The 21476-nt window shown below is 45.4% G+C and overlaps 1 protein-coding gene across 1 annotated transcript in view; it reads left to right on the top strand.

The window, feature by feature from the left end:
- Positions 1–21476, top strand: part of MYO10 (myosin X) — a 522066-nt gene that overhangs the window by 422869 nt on the left and 77721 nt on the right. Inside the window, exons 24-26 of the mRNA XM_033935250.1 lie at positions 9489–9528; positions 10253–11164; positions 15921–16044. Of these exons, the coding sequence (XP_033791141.1) occupies positions 9489–9528; positions 10253–11164; positions 15921–16044 (1076 nt within the window). The remainder of the gene's footprint in view (positions 1–9488; positions 9529–10252; positions 11165–15920; positions 16045–21476) is intronic.

Raw genomic sequence — 21476 nt, 5'->3', positions numbered from 1 at the left:
GGCACCTAAAGCCACTCCCGCTATAGGAGGGGCCTTAGGTGCTTGGGCCAATCAGGCCCTAGGATCCTGTGGGTTAGGCAGGGGAGGGGAGGGGCGGGCCCGCCTCATTTGGACGGAGGCAGGCCTGCTGGTCAGACGAGCGAGGAGCTGTCCGGTCCAACTTGGAAAGTAAGACTAAGGGGGTTCCGGGGTGGGAGGGTTCGTTGGGGGGGGGGGTCCAGCAGGAGGGGTTGGGTACCCTCCTGCCGGCGATCTTAGGGGAGGCCATTGGGAGGACCGGCAGGAGGGGTTGGGTACCCTTCTGCTGCGATTGTCGGGAGGGCCGTTGGGGGGGTCTACAGGAGGGGTTGGGTGCCCTCCTGCCGTGATCGCTGGGGGGAGGGGAGACTTGCAGCCGTAGTAGCGGTTCCTAGAAGGGGGTACATTGGCCCGCGGGGACAAACCTGTTCACCGTTTCCGCGGTCGGTGAATGGCCTTGTCCCCGTCACCGCAGCGACTGCTAGTTTTCTTCCCCGTTTTCGGCAGTGACCCGCGGCTTAAATGCGGTAGCCGCGGGTAAACCGTCACCGTGTCATTCTCTATTCTGAATCAGCCTGTGAATCAGGAACACAGTAGTTATTTTTCCATAGGCAAGGCAAGACACTGGTATACTGTTTACATGTGTTATTTCAGGTGTATGTTGGGGGGGAGGGAGGTTATAAGAATGCAAACACCCCCCCCCCCATGGTGGAGCAAAGAGAGAGGGTGTGGAACAGATGTTTGGGATGAGGGGAGAGGGAGATTGCAGTCCAAATATAAGAAATAACTATTGTGTACGTGTTCATGTTTTGTTACACAGGAGTTGTTGTTGGATAAATTTTATAGATGTTGATTCAAGTCATTATAAATCAGGGGTAGGGAACTCCGGTCCTCGAATGCCATAATCCAGTCGGGTTTTCAGGATTTCCCCAATGAATATGCATGAGATCTATTTGCATGCACAGCTTTCAATGCATGTTCATTGGGGTAATCCTGAAAACCCGACTGGAATACGGCTCTCGAGGACCGGAGTTCCCTACCCCTGCATTATATTCTCATATGTTGTGCAAAATATGGTGTTTCACCTTGAGTTTCTAATTAGCAACTTGTACAGCTTAATCCAATGTACAATTTCAAACGGGTAACAAGCCTCAATGTTCTAAATCTAATGTGCATTTAACGATCAACGCTAAGCCAGTTCTAACCGGTTTAGCGTTGAAGTATTTTACCTACCGAAGTACATAATGACTCACTGCAGTCTTTCCCATGCGTCATAGCAGCCTCCAACTCTGGTATGCAAATGTAGTACAACAAGATTATTAATATTAAAACGATGCTCTGACATCGCCTGGTGATGCACAAACCGATACGCTGACTTTTTAACACCCCAAAATTACTGGCTAGTCTGGGGGGTGCCGGTACTGTTAAAAGCACATCTCAGGTACTTGTGTCTTGGGCTGGGGCTGATGATTGCATAACATGGGAATTTTTTTTAAAACCCTCCAAAACCTGGCAAATGTCACCATCATAATTTTTCAGTAAATTTATCCTATATTTTTCAGATACAAATTGTATTATCAATGGAAATAAAAATCTAACAATAACGAATGAAAAAAAACACGTGTTAAAACCACGTTTTGAGCGCATGTATTAAAGGCGCATTCATTGAAAGCTGCCGATTGCATAGTTTGCTGGTAGTTCTCTGCCTCCTCCCTTCTTCCCCTTCATACATTAGCAATGGCATGCCTGTGATTGAAACACGCATGCCTACCATGTAGCATTTCATGGCGTTTGCACATATTTATGCCTTTTTCCGCAGACTTTTCTGTGCATGTTTCAGTCGCTTTTTCCAACGACTGATCGGATGGGATTTCCATGGACCTTCGCGAACCTCGTTTGCATATGACGTTCTTTGGGCATCACTCATCATTTTGAAATCATTAAATTTACTGGCACTACTGTGACCCAAGGGATTTTAATGGCAATTTTAGAGCATTGGGGCCAGAGTTCTTAATGACAGCTGTTCTGATCAACCGTGCTTAGTCTACAGCCATTTAATTTTAATATGCCATTTAACTTTTACAACAAACTTAAACAACTTAATCTCAAGTACATTTCCCAAGCAGGCAATAAAGTTTTTTTTTAATTTTTCCCCTTGTCTGACTCGCCATTGTATGGACTGCAGCCTAGAGACTTTGTTTTGCCAATTGACTTCCCTTGCCAGCTCTTTAATTACAGCTCTGGCTTCTCTTGTCTCCTCGCTGTTAATCTGATCTGGACTCTTGGCGGTAATATTCCCTGCCCACATTCATCACTCTGGCACAACTTTAAACCATGGTTTATTTCTAATGCTGAAGCTTTTAACATTTTTTTTTTTTTTGTTCACACACCTCTTTAATTGATCAATGACAGCCTTGCTTCCTATACCCTATGTCCTTGACTTCCTATACCCTATGTCCGCTACTGGCAGATACATATTATTACATTACATTGTAGTAGGGATTTCTATTCCGCCATTACCTTGCGGTTCAAGGCGGAGTACAAAAGAATATCGCTTCAAGTCACTAACATTGTTAAAATTGCAGTAGTGCAAAGTTATATCACTGTCAGCTTTCCTAATAACTACCTTCACTCTGTGTAGAAAGTTTCAATAAATTGCCTCAGATTTCAAGACTCTTCTCTGCACCCCATTTGATCTCTTCCTTACAACCCTTGGGGGGGGGGGGGGTGTCAGGCTTCATTGGTTAAGAACCCTGGTTTTAAGGGCTCTCTAGCCCAGCTTGTTTGTCTGTCTGCCAGCACAAAGCCCTTGCCCAGGTACATTATTTTTTAAAAGATTTTATTGAATCAAATTCAAAAGAAATCAGAAAGTATAGTACAAATCAACAATATGAACAAAAAAGGAAAACGGTTCTGCCACTGATACAGTGCCACTGTTCAGTATGTATCATTTATTCAAATCTTGACAAAACCCCGACTCTCCTCCCCTCCCCACTCTAATGGGAGAGAGCCTGGTAAACCAGATGTCATAAGTATCATAACTAATCAAGTAAAAAGCATATATTTTCCAAATAACAATTATATTCAATTAAATCATTTAAATTATCTTAATGTTTGTGAAAAGTGCTCAGTGTCCTAGTCTCCTGCAATCGGAACCGCTGAGAGAACAATTTGGGGACCATCATTTCTCTTTTCTGTCCCTATATAAACACCTTCAAAAGTTCTATACTCTTAAATCATAGCCTATTACAGCTACTGATACTATTGTAATCAGCAATAAAGCTTAATAGCACTTATCTCTGTTTCTTAAGATAACCGTGTTCTTTGAAAGATAAAACTGCAAAGCATCTCAGCAGGATTTTTTCTTTAAGTGAATTGTGCTCTATAAATGTGTGTGTGTGTATATATATATTCTATATAATAAAACCCTTGCCGCGCATGCGCACTTACCTGCGTGCTTCCATGATCTCTGATCTGTGATCAGTAGGTCCGTGGCAAGCAGGAGTGTGGATGCGGCGGCCAGACAATTCGGAGAAACAGCACAGCCGCCGACTCCCCCCCTCCCGCCCTCACTCATTGCCCAAACCACCACCGCCAAAGCCTCCTCCTTCTGGCCGGCACACCCGCCTTTAAATTAAGAGAAAAGCGCTGCACCGTGCTAACGCTGGCCTCGCCGTCTTCTGTCCACTGTGGCCCGCCCTCTCTGACTACTTCCTGTTTCCGCTAGGGTTGGCCGCAGTAGATAGAAGATGCCGAAGCCAGCGGTAGCGCGATGCAGCGCTATTCTATTAATTTCAACGCGGCGGCTGGGAAGGGGGCGGCAGAAAATGCTGATGCTGCACAGGGAAGGCCTATTTAGACCCAAGTTTCGCCAAAATAGGTTTCCTCAGGAGGAGTATTAACTGTAATAAAATAAGTATCATAAACCAGTGTGAATAAACAAAATTATGGAGTAAGTGTAATCAAGAACTGTGTGCCCCTAAGGGTTCAGTCCAAGTAATGTAAGGTTCTCAAATCTTACAGAAACAGGAAAGTCTATTCCACTTCAGGGCTTTTAATTTAGACATTAAGGCCCATGTTCTATAAATGGAACTTTAAGTTAGGTGCCTAACTTAAGGGGAAAACGCCTTTTAAAAATGATTAAAATCTTTAGAAAATAATAATAATATAGGTGCCTGCTGCCTAAAAAAAAAGATGGCTGCATTGTGGCTATGGAGGTGTTTTGATGCCTAATGCTACTGTAGGTGTGGCTAACACTGAAAGTGGCGTTAGGCCTTTGAAACCCTGGCCTTCGTTTTCAGCGCCTACTTTTCACGAAGCCGCAATTCTATAAATGGCACCATTGCGTGATTGGCACACGATCAGCAGCTGGTTTTTTTTAGGTGGCCGACAAAGACCGTGCCGTTTATAGACTCCAGCCCTCTATGTATATGACTCAACTTTGTGCAGTACCATTTCCAAGAAAGGCAAATCTGGTTGTTTCCATGCAGAAGCAAGCACCAGACGCACAGCAGTGACTACTTTATGGACCCACCTCTGTTTGCTCAACACCATAGTCAAAGGGCTCATATTTTTTTAAAAACAACATTTGAGAGATTTAATGACTGGATCGCCCAGTACTTCTTTTTTTTTTTTTTGTTATATGTCTTTATTAGCAATTGCGAATTGAACATACAACCAGTAATGAAGAAAGCATAAAAACAGAACAAGTAGTGAAACAGCAATGGAGAACGGTGACATCAAATAGCTCACAGTATACCAAGCGGCTGGATGTCTAACACAATTGGCATTTTGTGTTTAATATACAAAACCCCCCAACAAACACACACAAGCCCCAAACACCCTTCCAGCTGTTTAACTCTGCCATTTGCCCTCCATGCTTCTTCAATGGAAGTCTTCTCCTATTGGGATCGCCCAGTACTTCTGATACAAAGAGCATAATTTGGTCCCAAAATAATTGGACTTTGGGGCAGTGCCACCAAATATGCATAAAGGTGCCTTGCTCTCCGCAAGCCCTCCAGCAGAATCTGAGCACTTCCTAAATATAGCCTTTAGTCGAGCTAGCATATAATAGCATTGACACCACATTGTATATCCATTTTCCACCATATTGCTAGCAATTGAAACCCCAAGCAAAGATTTAAGGCCAGTCTCCCAAGTTTTAGTTTTATACCTCTGTCCCAAAGTAGATCCCTTGTAGGGTCTATTGGGTCCTGAAACTGCGTGCTCAGTTAGCATGTCGGGATTACAAATCTTTGAGGACTCTTTTCTTTATGAAGTCTATAGTGGAATGGGTCATGGGGTTTCGGTCCAAATTCCTCCTCTAATTCCAGAAACGGGTCCGCCTGTACATCTACAAATAACTGCCCCAAGGCACTAAGACCTTTCCCCTCCCAAATGTGAAATAATATATTGAGCTCCTCAGAGTAAAGTGAGGCGCATACCTGATAGAGGTCCCTGAAAATAAACTTGATCACCCAGTAGGCAGACACGCACCCTCCCCTAACTCAGAGAGAGAGTAAATATCAGGATAAGGTTTAAAGTAGTAGCCAGATCTCTTATGGTGACAGGTAGTAATCAAGGGATCATCTATAATGCTGTTCCATTTTAACCCAGCTTTTCTTTCAATTCCGTTTCCAACTAGATTGGCAACGAAGTTGAGCTGTTCAATATTAAAATTTCAAGTTAGGAACGGCCACCCCCATTGCTGCCACAATTTTTTTTTTTGTTTGTTTAAATCTTTATCGATTTTCAAACTTTGATAGTGCAATACAATTGGTAAATCATAAATACTGCATAGAACACACTAATAACTACAATTATTACATTAAACAATCATTTACTCCCATCCTCATCTTAATTATTAATACAATAATACATATGATGTGATTTCAATATTATAATCTAATAATTTAACCCCTCAATGTACATTTCCTTCCCCCCCCCCTCCCTGGATGTGTAAAGAATCTAATGAAAAGGGAAGAAACATGATCCTTACTGTAATGCAACAAAAGTAGTCAATGGACTCCATACATCATTAAAGGACTTACTAGTTCCCAAACATTCTGCCATCATTCTTTCATATTTACACGTGGTACACACATTTACCCACCAAAAAGTAGAATTAATCCTGTCATGGTTCTTCCAATTATGTGTGATCAGTTGAACACCTACCTATTCCTGTCATGATCAGGATAAGGCGACCTTTATACTTGTCTAAAGTAGGCTTAACATGAAGTAACGTACCACAAATTACAGCCTCTTAGGATAAGGGGATAGATGACCCAAGAATGAGATTTATTTGTCCCCAAATTGACTTCCAGAAATCATTTCCAGAAACCAAGTATCAGTGGACAAAAATATAACAGATGATCCAAAGACCCTATATTAATATAACAATGCCAGCATCTATTAGATTTAGAATTATCTATTTTTTGTAATCGAACTGGGGTCCAAAAAATCCTGGTAATAAAAATAACCATGTTTGTCTCATAGATGCAGACGCTGTACATTTCAACCTCCAAGTCCAAATTCGTGGCCAACGAGACACAAAAATATACTGTTTTATCTCGATGCTCCAAATATCTCCAAGATTGTTTTTTTGGCTTCTTATTTAAAAATTCAGAAATCAATTTGTACCACTGGGTGGCCTGATGCCCTACTAGATCTATCTGTCTGGTAGCAAAGGATCTGCTGTAATAAGTTTTTTAAGTTTTTCCATTCAGGGAACCCACTCTGAAACACTGCTGCCACAATTGATACTATTGATTGAAGCTAAGGGAGGACAAGTCCAGGACAAATGTCAGGAAGTTCTGTTTTACGCAGCGAGTGGTAGACGCCTGGAATGCTCTCCCAAAGGAGGTTATTAAAGAATCCACTGTGCTGGGATTCAAAGGCAAATTAGATGCACATCTCCTTATGAGAGGCATAGAGGGATATGGGTGACTAAAACTACATCAGGTGTATACCTGACTGGGCCTCCGCGTGTGCGGATCGCCGGACTCGATGGACCATGGGTCTGATCTGGAGATGGCAGTTCTTATGTTCTTATGATACAATATTTTCCATTGTACTCTTGGTTGTTTCTTATTCCAAATGTAGCTAAGAATTCTTTTATCCAGATATATAAAGAAGCCCAAGTACTTTAGCCCAGTGTTCTTCAACCATCAGTCCATGGACCAGTGCCGGTCCACAGAAATTTCCTACCGGTTCACAGGGCCAGCACGTGCATCAGGCCCAAAACAGTGTTCTTCAACTGCCGGTCCACGGTACGATCGATGCGGCGTTATCTTCGAGCCAGCTCCCTCTTCCTAACTGATTCAGTGCACAAAGCCACAGGCAGTGGCTCCTACGGGCATCCTGTGCCTGAACCGGAAGCCTTCTCTTTGACATTGCAATGTCAGAGGGAAGGCTTCCAGATGAGGCATGGGACATGCAAGGTGCAATTAGTACTATTATGGGGGCGGGGTCTGGGGTGGAGATTGGGTGGAGATGGGCGGGGTCTGGCCCACGACTTAGCCCAATGCTTTTCAACCGCCGCTCCACGGACCGATGCCGGTCCACAGAATAATTCTTTTATTTCTGCCGGTCCATAGGTGTAAAAAGGTTGAAAAACACTGCTTTAGCCTGCTGGATAGATGCTTTTATAGTTTCAAATAAATTGTCTAAACCTCTACGTATTTCACTTTTTGTTTACTCCTAACTTCCTTGCAGCACTACTTCGTTTTCCTTCTCTCTTCAAACAGTCTGGCCTGTTGTTCCTTTCAACAGCAGCCTAATTGGTTCCAGGTGCTCAATTACCTTCACCTGTGTCCTAAACCAGTGTTCTTCAACCTTTTGACACCTATGGACTGACGAAAATAAAGGAACACTGAAGAACACTGAGCAAAGTCGTGGGCCAGACCCAGCCCATCTCCACTCCAGACCCCGCCCTCATAATAGTACTAATTGTAACACCATTTTTTCCATTCATTTTTCATATATACACACACAAACAATATAGTCTTATTAACAACACATAATAGTTAACCACAAAATTAAACTATACAAAGCACACTGTATGCTTCTCAACATTCATTCCTACCAGAACACAGATAACCCCTATGAAAATACGAGACCAAAAACTAAAAGTACTAATATATACAAACAAACCCTAAGATGCAAGACTCTGCAAGCAGTACAACCCCAGAGGAAAAGGAAAAAAATGCATTTCTTCCTGAACAGTGCAAAATACAGACAGCAGATGTAAATCCTCAAAATTGACACAATTTAATAACTAAATTTAAAAGTAAAGTCATTCCCCCTACCTTTGTTGTCTCTCTCCGTGCTGTGCCTTACCTTCTGGCCTGCTCCCGCCTGGCCATTTTATGCCACCCCTGGTGTTATCTTTGGGGCGACTCCCTCCTCCTCACTGACGCAGTGCACAAAGCCGCGGGCAGCGACCAGCGCCTTACCTGGAAGCCTTCCCCCTGACGTTGCAGCACTGAGGAAGAGGGAGCCGGCCCAAAGATTACGCCGCATCGATCGCACCGTGGACCGGTGATTGAAGAACACTGTCTCGGGCTCAATACACGTGCCGGCCCTGTGGACCGGCAGGAAATTTCCGTGGACCGGCAGTTGAAGAATACTGTTCTAAACGCCTGCTGTTTTTTCAAGTCAATTTCCAGATGACTCTTCTCCAGTATGGGCTCACTTCTGCCTATTCAGGACGCTCAAGAACAACATCTCCCAGCATTCATGTGATTTCACTTTCTTTCAGAGCTTTGCTACAGAGAATAACACGGTGAATTTGTCCCTGTCCCCATCGCTGTGGATAACCACGGGAAACCATCCCATGTCATTCTTTAGTGTTGAGCTCAACCTCAGCCCTTCTACACCAGCATTCTTCAATGCAAGGCTTGAGGGTCAGAGGTTGTGCTCATTCATACTCTGATTCTTCCCTCTCTCCTTAAAGAATGACATGGGGATGATTTCCTGCAGTTATCCGCGGGGACGGTGACAAATTCTGTCAACGTGCCATTTGGTGAGTCTCTAGAGCCAAACTGATATCTACAGCAATGGTTCCCAACCCTGTTCTGGAGGACCACCAGGCCAGTCGGGTTTTCAGGACAGCCTGAATGAATATGCATGGAGCAGGTTTGCATGCCTGGCACCTCCATTATATGCAGATCTATCTCATGCATATTCATTAGGGCTATCCTGAAAACCCGACTGGCCTGGTGGTCCTCCAGGACAGGGTTGGGAACCACTGATCTACAGTCAGTGGCACAGTACCCAGTATATTAAAGTACCCATGCTCATGACTTTAGCTAATTGAATCGGTCACATCCACCCTTATAGTCATCCTGTTTGTATTTGGCCCAGCCTGGCCTTATCCTTGTACTGTAATACCAAATATTGTTTGGGTACAATTATGCTAACTTTTAATTATTTTTTTTTTTTTACCCCCTCCTTTTCCCACAACTGCTTAGAGAACGACAAAGACGAGAAGCAGAGTTGCTGGCCCAGCAGGTGATGCTCCAATTTCTCATCTTTAAACTGTTAGGAAACAACCACAGTTGGATGACAGTATTGAGGGAGTGATATAATACATTTTTTAAAAAAAAATTTCTATTGACATCTACTGTAGGGAATGACACGGGGACAAATTTGTCCCTGTCCCATTCCTGTAAGCTCTGCCTTAACCACACAAGCCTCGAACACTTATGATATTAAAGTGTTTGAGACTTGTGCAGATGAGGACGGGGCTTGCAGGAATAGGACAGGGACGTGAAAAGAACTTACGGGAAGGGAAAATGAGTTCCTGCGGGGGACGGGGAAAAATTTGTCCCCTTGTCATTCTCTGATCTACAATATTTAGTGCTGTACACTAGGGTTGTGTATGACTCAGAGCTGCTGGAAATGGTAATGTGGAAATTTTGCAATGTTTAAGTGTATTGCTGTTTTTCACATTTAAGGAGCTTGCTTGTATGCCAATTTTCATATGTAAATCAGCTTTTGATGCATGCAAATGACACCTAACCAGCTTAAGATTCCCTCCAAAATATTACACATTTTATCTCATAGCTCTTGGAGAAACATTTTAAACGTGGTCACTTCTATGCCAGCCTGAGTCAGTTGATTTGCTACTGGGTACCAAAATAAGGAAACTAGCTTTGTTTAAATAAGTCACATGGAAGAGTTACATAATTCAGAGGCAGGTGCATTTAACCTTTTCTTCTCTGCCTGTACACAGGCTGAAGAAGCGAGGAAGCAGAAGGAACTGGCAGTCAGGCTGGAAGCTCAGAGGGAGGCAGCACTGAAACAGGAGTTGGAGAAACAGAAGCAGCGGGAGAACAAGCAGGTGGAGGAGATCCTGCGCCTGGAGAAGGAGATAGATGAACTGCAGCGCATGAAAGAACAGCAGGAGCTGTCACTGACGGAGTCCTCGCTGCAGAGGCTCCAGCTGCTCCGGGATGAGGAGTTGAAGCGTCTTGAAAATGAGGCCTGCAGGGCAGCCCAGGAGTTCTTGGAGTCCCTCAACTTTGATGAGATCGACGAGTGCGTGCGGAACATTGAACTGTCCCTCTCGGTCAGCGCTGAGTACCCTGCTGAGTTGGCCGAGTTAGCTGGGACCATGCCTAGTGAGAAGCCTAATTTCAATTTCAGCCAACCTTACCCTGCGGAGGAGGAAGTAGACGAAGGCTTCGAAGCCGATGATGATGCCTTCAAAGACTCTCCGAATCCAAGTGAGCATGGCCACTCAGACCAGAGAACCAGTGGCATTAGAACGAGCGATGACTCTTCTGAAGAAGATCCTTATATGAATGACACGGTGGTGCCTACAACAGAGGCTGCTGTCGATCCACTGCCGGCCCCTCCTAGCCATGATGCACTGAGCCTTAATAACTCATCAGGTGGGGAGTCCACCTACTGCATGCCAGAAATAGCCTCTTGCAAACCACAGGACTCGGTGGAGCTTTTGCCTCCCGATGGGGATTACGATTATGATCAAGATGACTATGAGGATGGAGCTATCACTTCTGGGAGCAGCGTGACATTCTCCAACTCGCATAGCAGCCAGTGGTCTCCTGACTACCGCTGCTCGGTGGGGACATACAATAGCTCGGGGGCTTACAGGTTCAGCTCTGAAGGAGCCCAGTCTTCTGTGAGTATTTATTTTTCCTGGGTGGTTCTGTGTGCATGTGACTGCTTAGTAACTATCGTTTGCATTTGTTTCTCAAAAATAAGTGTCCGCTTCATTACAGTGTATTGCCACGTTGCCGTTGGCATTCTTTCTATTAGCATGTAAAGTGTTTAAAATGTGTGACATTCACCTTGTTGGTAACATGGTCTGTGGGTTGAACCACATATAGCTTTTCCAGGACCTTTTCTACCAGAGCAGGGGTAGGGAACTCCGGTCCTCGAGAGCCGTATTCCAGTCGGGTTTTCAGGATTTTCCCAATGAATATGCATGAGATCTAGTTGCATGCACTGCTTTCAATGCGTAGTCATTGGGGAAATCCTGAAAACCCGACTGGAATATGGCTCTCGAGGACCGGAGTTCCCTACCCCTGTACTAGAGGGTGGGGGTGGGGTTCCCCTTAATCACTACTTGCCTTCCAAACCGCCCTCCTTCGTCCTGGCTGTAGCATCAATACAAGGACACTCTTGGAGCCACAGTAGGCATCACTCAGTGTGTCTCAACTGTGTGCCTCCTGAGATTTCAAGTGTGTCACGGTACACTGGGGAGGAGGAGAGGAGCCACTGACTGCCCACGAGAGGCACGTCCTGGGCAATCAGTGGGCGCTAGCGGCTATCCTTCTCTCTGGCCCTCTTCCCTTCTGGCACCCCCCACTGGCGTCTCAGGGCCCTTCCTGGAGGGCCTTCACACACACACACTTGGACATCGACAAGATGATGTCACGCATGCGCGTGATGTCATCACGATGATATCCACGCACTTCCACCCAAAAATGTGAGAATCGTTCATGTTTGTTTGCTGTATGTCAAGATGTTTTCCTTTACAAGACCTCGGCAGCTTTTCTTGCCATTGAACCAGCAGCTAAATCGGGAGGGGGAATCTGTTCTGAGGCCTTTTATCAGTCTCTTTAGGGCCTGATTTACTAAGAATGTTTACTTATACCTTTTGTAAGAGAAAAAGAGGCTTAGTAAATGTGGCCCTTTAATTCACTCTTGAATGCCACGAGTGGAATTTTACTTCAGGAACTCTGCCCCACCCCCTACACACTTGTCATCCATTTTCTCATAAAAACATAAGAATAGCTGTACTAGACCAGACCAGTGGTCCATCTAGCACAGCATCCTATTTCCACAGTGACCAATTCAGGTCACAAGTACCTGGCAGAAACCAAATAGTAACAGTATTCCTAGGGCAAGCAATGGCTTCCCCATTGCCTATCTCGATAGCAGTCTGACTTTTCTTCCGGAAACATGTCTAAACTTTTTTTTTATACCCAGCTATGCTAACCCCCTCTGCCCTGTTTCACCCAGTCTCTTTTAGTCCATTCCTCCCTTAAGTCATCCAGTTCCTCCCACCCCCATTTAACTCTCATCCTCTCTCCACACACCCCCAGCCTGTACCCCAGTCAGATGCCTCCCCCGCCCCTATCCCAGCAAGATAATGAACCTCTTTTCTCTCCCTCTTCCACCATTACTCCCCCTTCTTTCACATCAAGCAGCATTGTGGGGTAAAGACTTAGATCAACTGCTTTCACCCACTACTTATGAGGAATTCAGAAAACGTCTAAAAACTCAACTGTTCCTAAAATATTTAGACAAGTGACCCACTCTTCTTCTTTTTTCCTCCATAGTGATTCCTCTGTCCTATTAATCTCTTTCTCCTCAACAACGCATTTCCGGTCCTATTAACTCTCCTCTTCCCCCCTCTTAAATTCAATCAATTTGTACCTCGCTTAATCTATTGTAAACCGCATAGAACTTAACGGTATTGCGGTATATAAACTGTTATTATTATTATTATTACTAGTGTTTAAGCCCGTTACATTAACGGGTGCTAGAATAGATGTCTGTCTGTCTGTCTTTCTCCTGGCCCCCTGTCTCTTTCTTCCTTTCTTTCTGTCTCTCTCCCTGCCTCGTCTATCTTTTTTCTTTCTGTCTCTCTCCTTCTATCTTTCTTTCTCCCTCCCGCTGTCTATCTTTATTTCTTTCTTTCTATCTTTTTTTCTTTCTGTCGCTCTCCCTGCCCAGACCCTCACTGAATAGCCCGTTACATTAACGGGTGCTAGAATATATATGTGTGTCTGTCTTTATTTCTTTCTCTCTCTGTCTCCTTAGCCGCTTTCTGTATTTCTGTCTTTCTTTTTGGCTATCCCACCACCACACCTTGCATGCTCCCCCTGTCCATTCTCCCTTCCTTTTACCTCCCCTGTGTCCACCACCACCCCTTCACTGCTCCCCTTATCCAGCAGCAGCCCTTCTCCCTTTGTTTTACCTCCCCCCTGTCCATCAGCACCTCTTCCTGCTCCCCCTGTCCAGGAGTAGGCCTCCCTTCCTTTTTTCCCCCCTGTCCATCAGCACCTTTTCCTGCTCCCCCTGTCCAGCAGTAGGCCTCCCTTCCTTCCCCCCCAAGCAGTCTGCAATAGTTACATTTTTTAACTTCAAAAAAGCTGAGAACATTGTTATCGAGAAATAAATGCTTCAAGTCAAGCATACCTTGAAAATCCAGCCTTGTTCCATTTCTGCTGGCATCTTTGTGTTGGGGGTGGCTCCTCCCTGTCGCTTTCAGGCCTTTCCCAGGGCGCTTTAACCAGAGGTAATGTGCGCGAGCAGCTCCAGCACCGGCTTCTCCACCCGGACCCTGGGCACGCGCCGCACTCCACCCCTTAGCTACCCGGAAGTACCGGGCTTCACTCGCCTGCTCCCGGAGAGTAGCCCAAGAAGGCGGGAGGGGGGGGGAGTGGCTGCCTTGGTGGTCTGGCTGACTCCCTTGCCGGAGTTATTTTTCAGTTTAAAGGTGCCACGGCGGCTCCTCTAACGATCCCCGCCTGCATTAGAAGTCTTCTCTGAAGCAAGTGCGGCTGGTGACAGGAGCCACGGCGGCACCTTTAGTTGAAAGACGCGGCGGTGGCTCATCTCATGATCCCCACCTGCGTCGGAAGTCTGCTGCGTCTTTCAACTAAAAAATACAATACGGCAAGGAGCAGCAGGGAGCAGGCCAGACGGAAAAACGGAACCCTAAGCAGCGCATGCGCACTCCTACCTGTGGGTCGCTACAGCTCACGGAAAACCGGCGCACGCAGAGGAAGTGCGCATGCATGGCCTAGCGTTTTCTTTTATTAGATTATCCCATTGTCCATGCTTCCTGATCTGCGCATCGCACAGCTTTGTGTAAGTCTGATCTGCATGCTGTAGGAACTCACATTGGACTCCTGCTACTTGAGACCAGTCTGAGTTCCTTGCACTGTGTGGCTCAAGACATATTACGAGGGTCATGCAATGCACAGAGGAGGAATTTCCTGCATTAAAGCAGCAACCCTTAAAAAAAAAGAAACTCAACTTAAATGGGCACAAAAATCCCATGTGCCAAGAAATTTGTCTCTGGTTCCTAGGATTTGTCGAGCCCTGGCTTCCATGTGATAGATTTTAATTCTGAATATAATCATTAAGCACATGTAATGGTGCGGGATGGGGGTTCAGGATCGGTTTTCATCTGAATATTACAGCAGTGGCGTCTGAACAGGGCACCCAGAATTGGAAGTTTGTAAATCCCTGATATCACCCCTGCCTTTGTTGCAGATTGGGAGAGTAAAAGAGTTTCTGGACTGGCTGAGTAAGCAAGACCTGAATTCTCCAAGCAGGCGTTGTATAGCTGCGTATTTGCTCTCTGTGGGCTCAGGCCCTGTTTACTTAACTCATTATTTTACAATTGCTTCTCTCTTGTCGCGGGCTGCTTTCCAGAGTGAGGCGCGGGCTTTATTCTTCCTGCTTATGATGATCATGTGCACTGCCAGCCGGTGATCCTATTATACTGTGTGAAGGGAGGAACACACTCTGTAGGTTCCTGAACATGGGAGAAACCGACCCATAAAAACCTATGTAACAAGAAAGATAAAAAGTGAGGAACAGCAGACAGGTCAAGACAAGCGTTACATTTTTCCTGTGAGGCACAGAAAGACAGGCACACAGCAGAGTAGCACATTTAGGGGAAATATGCAGGAGCTGAGACGTGTTGAAGACTGGTTGCTGCAGAAGGGCAGCATGCTCCCAGGCTTTCAAAGTGTGCTCTCTCATGTCACCTATGGGAAAATGTTCTGTACTAGAGAATGATACGGTGACAAAATTAACCGCGGGAAACCATCTTCATGTCATTCTTTAAGGAGAGAGGGAAGAATCAGAGTATGAATGGCCAAAACCACTGACCCGCAAGCTTTGCTTTGAAGAATGCTGGTGTAGAAGGACTGAGGTTGAGATAGACAGAATGTCTATCAGAATGACAGTCTCTGGTATCCAGAGCAGATATTGTGATGTCATAATGCCTCATTCCACCAGTGCCTAAGAGCCAATCACATCAGTGATGTCACAATGGCTTCATTATTCTTGGCTCCCATAAGAATCAGAGTATGAATGGCCACAACCACTGACCCGCAAGCTTGCTTTGAAGAATGCTGGTGTAGAAGGACTGAGGTTGAAATAGACACTAGAAAATGACATGGGATTATTTCCCGCGGTTATCCGCGGGGACGGGAACGGTGATGAGTTTTGTCACCGTGTCATTCTCTATTCTGTACTTAAAGCTCTTGTGGTTAGCTCTCTCCTATTTGCCGAGAAGAGTGTGCAGATCTGGAGCAGAGTAATACTCTCTTCCTATTGATTGCTCAGATTTTCATGTGTATGTGTTCCCCATTTTCCCTCCCCTGCCCACCCCCCCCCCTTCTTTACAGTTTGAAGATAGTGAAGAGGATTTAGACTCTCGGTTCGACACAGATGATGAGCTGTCATATCGGAGGGAGTCTGTCTACAGTTGCGTCAGCTTGCCTTACTTCCACAGTTTTTTGCACATGAAAGGTAAGGTGGAGAGAAAATCTGGAGCTAATATGAACCAGGATTCAGCTGTTTTTCTTTTTTACCTTAGAGAGTGGAAGAGATAATGGTTACTGCGGATGGGCAGGCTGGATGGGCCATTTGGCCTTTATCTGCCATCATGTTTCTATTTCTAAGATTCACAACCAAAGCCACATCTAAAATGCATCAATACTTTTTTCTGTCCTGTTTTCTTGATTGGTCTAGCTTTCGCTTGCACAGCGTATAATAGAAAAACCCATGGTGTATATACAGTTTGAATCTTTGTGAAGATACATCCTTGCTCTTAGATTTCCTCTAAGCCCAGGGGGTAGGGAACTCCGGTCCTCGAGAGCCGTATTCCAGTCGGGTTTTCAGGATTTCCCCAATGACTATGCATGAGACCTATTTGCATGCACTGCTTTCAATGCATATTCATTGGGGAAATCCTGAAAACCCGACTGGAATACGGCTCTCGAGGACCGGAGTTTCCCTACCCCTGCTCTAAGCCCTTCATGGCATCTCTGCTAAAGGGCAGTTGCTGGAGACCTTCTCATGATTTTCAGTCAAAAATGAGATTATATTTTGCTTTGAAGATAAGCTCAAATCTTGCAGATTAAAAGTCCTTCTGGATATTGTCCCAGTGTAAACACCTCCTACAGTCCTAGAAACCATGTGATTATCCTGTGGGAATGCAGTGATGACTATTGAATGTGTGCAATATTGAGGGTGACTATATTATACAAGGTGTTAGCTCACTGGGGTGCTGATATGAAGAAGATAACTGCAAAAAAGCACTAAGGGCCACCCAGTTTTGGAACAGTCAAAAAATCTTAATTGTTTGGCCCGACCTGGGCCATGTTTTTGGCAAATCAACACCTGCCTAAGGAAGTGAAGAAACTTAAAAATAAGCAATCACTTGAATACAATCGTCCCCAAAATTAAACACATAGAGCTGAAACAAAACTATTTATTTATTCAGTTTTCTATTCTGTTCTCCCCAAGGAGTTCAGAACGGTTTACATGAATTTATTCAGTTACTCAATCATTTTTCCCTGTCTGTCCCAGCAGGCTCTCAATCTATCTAATGTACCTGGGGCAATGGGGGGATTAAGTGACTTGCCCAAGGTCACAAGGAGCAGCGTAGGTTTGAACCCACAACCTCAGAGTGCTGAGGCTGTAGCTTTAACCACTGCGCCACACACTCTCCCCCACACTATTAGTTTTTGGCACCATTTCGCTATGGAAACGCTAAGGACAAAGAAAAAGCACTGCAGACAGATGTACAAGATGCAGGCAAAGTTTATTTTAAACAAACTGATTGTTGCGTACAAATAGACCACTTTTTACAAAATATGAGACCATGGCTACGGAAACGCTAACGGTCTTGTTTCAGCTCTGTGTGTTTAATTTTGGGGACAATTTTATTCAAGTAAATGAATGTAAAATCTGCCCTTGTTCTGAATTATTGTTTCAGAAATACAAAACATGGTATAATTTATTTTATTTCAATAAACTTTTCACTACCTGATTGTTTTATTTGATAGGCTGGTTTTGGCGTGGTGGAGTATGGTAGGCTTCTGAAATATGGAACAAACTTAACCTTCTTTCTCTCCTCTTCATTAAAGCAAATTATCATTTCCATCTCTATATTTTTTTCATTTTTCTTCTTTAACTTTTGCACCATACATTGGGTCATTCCATGTTAAGTGGTCTAATTTTAGAAAAGTGCCCCCCCCTCTCCCCGCCTCACCATCAAGGATTTTGATGAAACTTTATATGCTGAAACTTACATGACTCTAACTTTGATAAAGTTTAAGATTTGCCAGAGGAATACTTGCGGTGATAAAGCTTTTTGTTTGATACCATACTGTGACCATTTGCAGTATCCCTGCAAAAATTTTGCAACTTTGAGTCAAAATATTTCCTTGGTTATATAAACAAAACAAACGATACTTGACGGCCTTCTACAACTTTTTATTATCTATTCAATGAAATCAATGCGGATTTTCATTTTTTTGAAATTGAGGTACATAAAAAGCCTCAAAGTGGGCCAAAAATTAGATGCGCTAAAAAATTACAAAGGGCTCTTTTTACTAAGGTGCGCTAGCGTTTTTAGCGCACGCGCGCGCTAACCCCCACGCTACGCAGCTAGAACTAACGCCAGCTCAATGCTGGTGTTAGCGTCTAGCGCGCGCGGCATTGTAGCGCGCGCTATTCCACGCATTAAAGCCCTAACGCAGCTTAGTAAAAGGAGCCCAAAGTTTAGCCTTCTGTGGTTCCTGAAATAATGAAGCTATCCCTGTAAATTTTTGTCTACTATTTTGTGACTTGACTTTGTTCTCAAATATATGATTTCAGTTTATAAGCTAATCTCGTTCTTTAGAATTTCATTTTAAATTTCACTTTAAATTTTATGATTTTTTTTAAATTATTATTATTATTTTTTAAAAACATCAAAAATTGGGTAGTTTAGCCAGCTGGAAAAAAAGTCATCTAGAAAAATATTCGGACCAACTCTATTAGAGCATGTTTCAACTCCCATGAAAAAGATGGTTTTGTTTTTCAGCGCTAGGAAATAATGCCCCAAAAAATAAGCTATATATGTTTAAACTGTTTGTGGTATTGTGGTATATAAAAATAAAGTTATTATTATTATTATTATTAAACTACTAACCAAAAAAGGGATCAGTGGTGATTAAAATATCATCTTCCAAAAAACCACTGTGTATGTACAAGCCAAGGAAAATCACCTTGTGACAGAATTGGTGGAACAGCGAAAAGATTAGCAGCTAGAGCTAGCCTTCAAAGACCTTTGAATGACCAAATATTGACACTAAAAGACCTATTCAATTTCTGTGGCAAGAACATACATATAATTATACATATTTGCAAAGAAAAAATTGATGAAAACAAATTTCAAGAAGAAAGATGATAAGAAAGCAGCACAATAGCTGGAACTAGAGAACATCATCAATTTGTACCACTCAACTCAAACACCGTTTGTGTGAGCAGTGTCAAAAGATACTACCTACTTCATGGCCAGAATTTCCAATAAGGACACTACAATGCTGGACTTGAAAATCACAACTGTTCCATGATTGCTGTATTGCTTACATTTATGATAACAAATGGTGGATTGGTAGCATTGGCAAAGTATCAATGGAAGAAAATTACACATTGATAAAGTTTATGCACACACACGGCCCTGATAATTCATATTATCCCAGGACAAGCAGGCATGATATTCTCGCATGTGGGTGATGTCATCTACGGAGCCCCGATGCGGAAGCATTTTCAAGCAAACTTGATAGAAGATTTAAGTTTGCTCTGCTGCTCCACGCATGCGTGCCTTCCTGCTCCACTAGAGGGTGCATCCCCTCGTGGTCTCCAGTTCAAAATTTTCCGCTGAGCCTAGAAGTCTTGTTTTTTCAGGCTCTGCCCCAACTGCCTTCTAGCACCGCGATTTTTCTTGTTTTTCATCGTTTAAGTCGCTGTGCGCGAAATTTTTTCTTCTTCAACTTGATTCCTGCTTCGTTTGACCGACCCGGAGGCTTCCGGGTCCCCATGGCCGCGTGGCTACTCAAGCCGCGGCCACTTTCGATTCTATGTCCCGGCCTTTGACCGGCTTTAAAAAGTGCACCCGGTGCGAGCGGCTTCTTTCCATCACAGACCCGCATCGCCGGTGCATCCTCTGCCTGGGGGCCGCTCATCCAACCGACTCCTGTCCCCAGTGCGCTACTTTCCAGAACCGGGCCCTCCGTCGAAGGAAAGCCCGCATGGCGGATCTTTTCACCCCAGACCAACCTTCTACCTCGGCCTCGAGGTCGGCCCCGGCCTTGACCTCGCCCCCAGCCTTGACCTCGGCCCCGAATACCTCGGCATCGCCTCGAGACTCGACTCCGAAGTCCTCGGGACAACAGAAAGCCTCGGCTCCGGGTAAGTCCCCTCTTCCCTCTTCAGGTTCTGTACCAGCGAAGAAACCAACCTCGGGGACACCGGCGACGCATGGCGGAAGTCCCATGCTTACAGCCCCGACGAAGCCCTCCAAGCCTTCGGGCCGTGCCTCCACCACACGGGAATACTCTGATACGAGGTCGCCCCCGGTGGAGTGCACCAAGGCAGGGGACATGCCTTCGATGCTGTCCGTGCCCGTCTTCCAGGACTTACTCCGAGCAATGATCTCATCGGAGCTGTCCGCTGCAATGGCCCATCTACAACCGGCCTCTGCCTCGACCTCGACCCCGCATGTGCCAGACCAGCCTGAGCCTCGCGTCGAGCCACCTCGGGGAAAAGTGCGCAAACTTCGCCACATCTCATCCTCCTCGGACTCCTCGCCGAGGCACCCGAGGCGCTCTCCCTCCACAGACCGCCACAGGGCAAAACGTCGAGCTAAACCAACAGAAACCTCGAACCGCTGTACCTCTAAGAAGGCCCGGGGTTCCCCCACTCTACGAGGCCGTTCACCTACACCTCGTACGGGACCGCTGAAGGTGGCAGAGTTATCACTCTCCAACCCACGCATCCTCCGAACTCCCCCTCGGACCGGGGCTCCGATCCGAGGTTTCGGGCTTTCACCAAGGGAGTCCGGGTCGAGGTCACCGATTCGACATCGATCGGTACCCCGAACCCCGGCATCGTCCCCGAGGGGCTCCTCGAGACGTCGGAGATCAACGACCCCAGAACACTTTCACAGTACTTCCCCGGTCTCGGAGCTTGGATCGGAGCAGGAACCTCGCTACTCGAGGGAAGCCTCCCCTTCCTTCTCCACCCGACGGAGGTCTCGTTCACCGACCCCCCACGGGGCCTCGGGAACATCCCGACCATCCTTCTCACGCTTTGTCCAGGACATGGGCCACGCTTTGAATTTAGACCTCCAGTCCGACTCCAGATACTCTAAAGAGTACCTAGCGGAACTGGATATGCCATCACTACCCAGAGAGTCCCTTCGCTTACCGCCTAACCCGATACTCCAACAGGCTCTCTTCAGGAACCTGGAGACCCCCTATATGGTCACAGCCGTGCCCTCCAAAATGGAGGCCAAGTACCGTACAGTACCCTTTCCGGGATTTGAACAACCACAGCTCTCCCACCAGTCGCTGTTAGTAGAATCCTCCTTTAAAAAGGCTCACCCCTCCCGGGTCTCAGCGGCGGTCCCCCCAGGCCGAGAAGGCCGAACCCTAGACAAGTTCGGCAGGAGACTATATCAAAATGCGATGATGGCCTCTAGGGTGCAAAGCTACACTTTCACTTTCACATCCTACCTCAAACACCTCATTGGACTACTGAGAGCCTTTGAGACTGACCTACCGGCCTCCCGCCAAGGAGCCTTTAGCCTACTTTTGGAATCCCTCTCCAACCTACGCCTCCATCTATTCCACGCGGCCTACGATGGCTTCGAACTCTCCTCCAGAGAGGCAGCTTTTGCTATCGCCATG

This window comes from Geotrypetes seraphini, chromosome 2 (assembly GCF_902459505.1).
Source record: "Geotrypetes seraphini chromosome 2, aGeoSer1.1, whole genome shotgun sequence".
NCBI classification, from domain to species: domain Eukaryota; kingdom Metazoa; phylum Chordata; class Amphibia; order Gymnophiona; family Dermophiidae; genus Geotrypetes; species Geotrypetes seraphini.
Note: the sequence above shows the minus strand (reverse complement) of the source record. Positions and strands in the feature narration are given on the sequence as shown.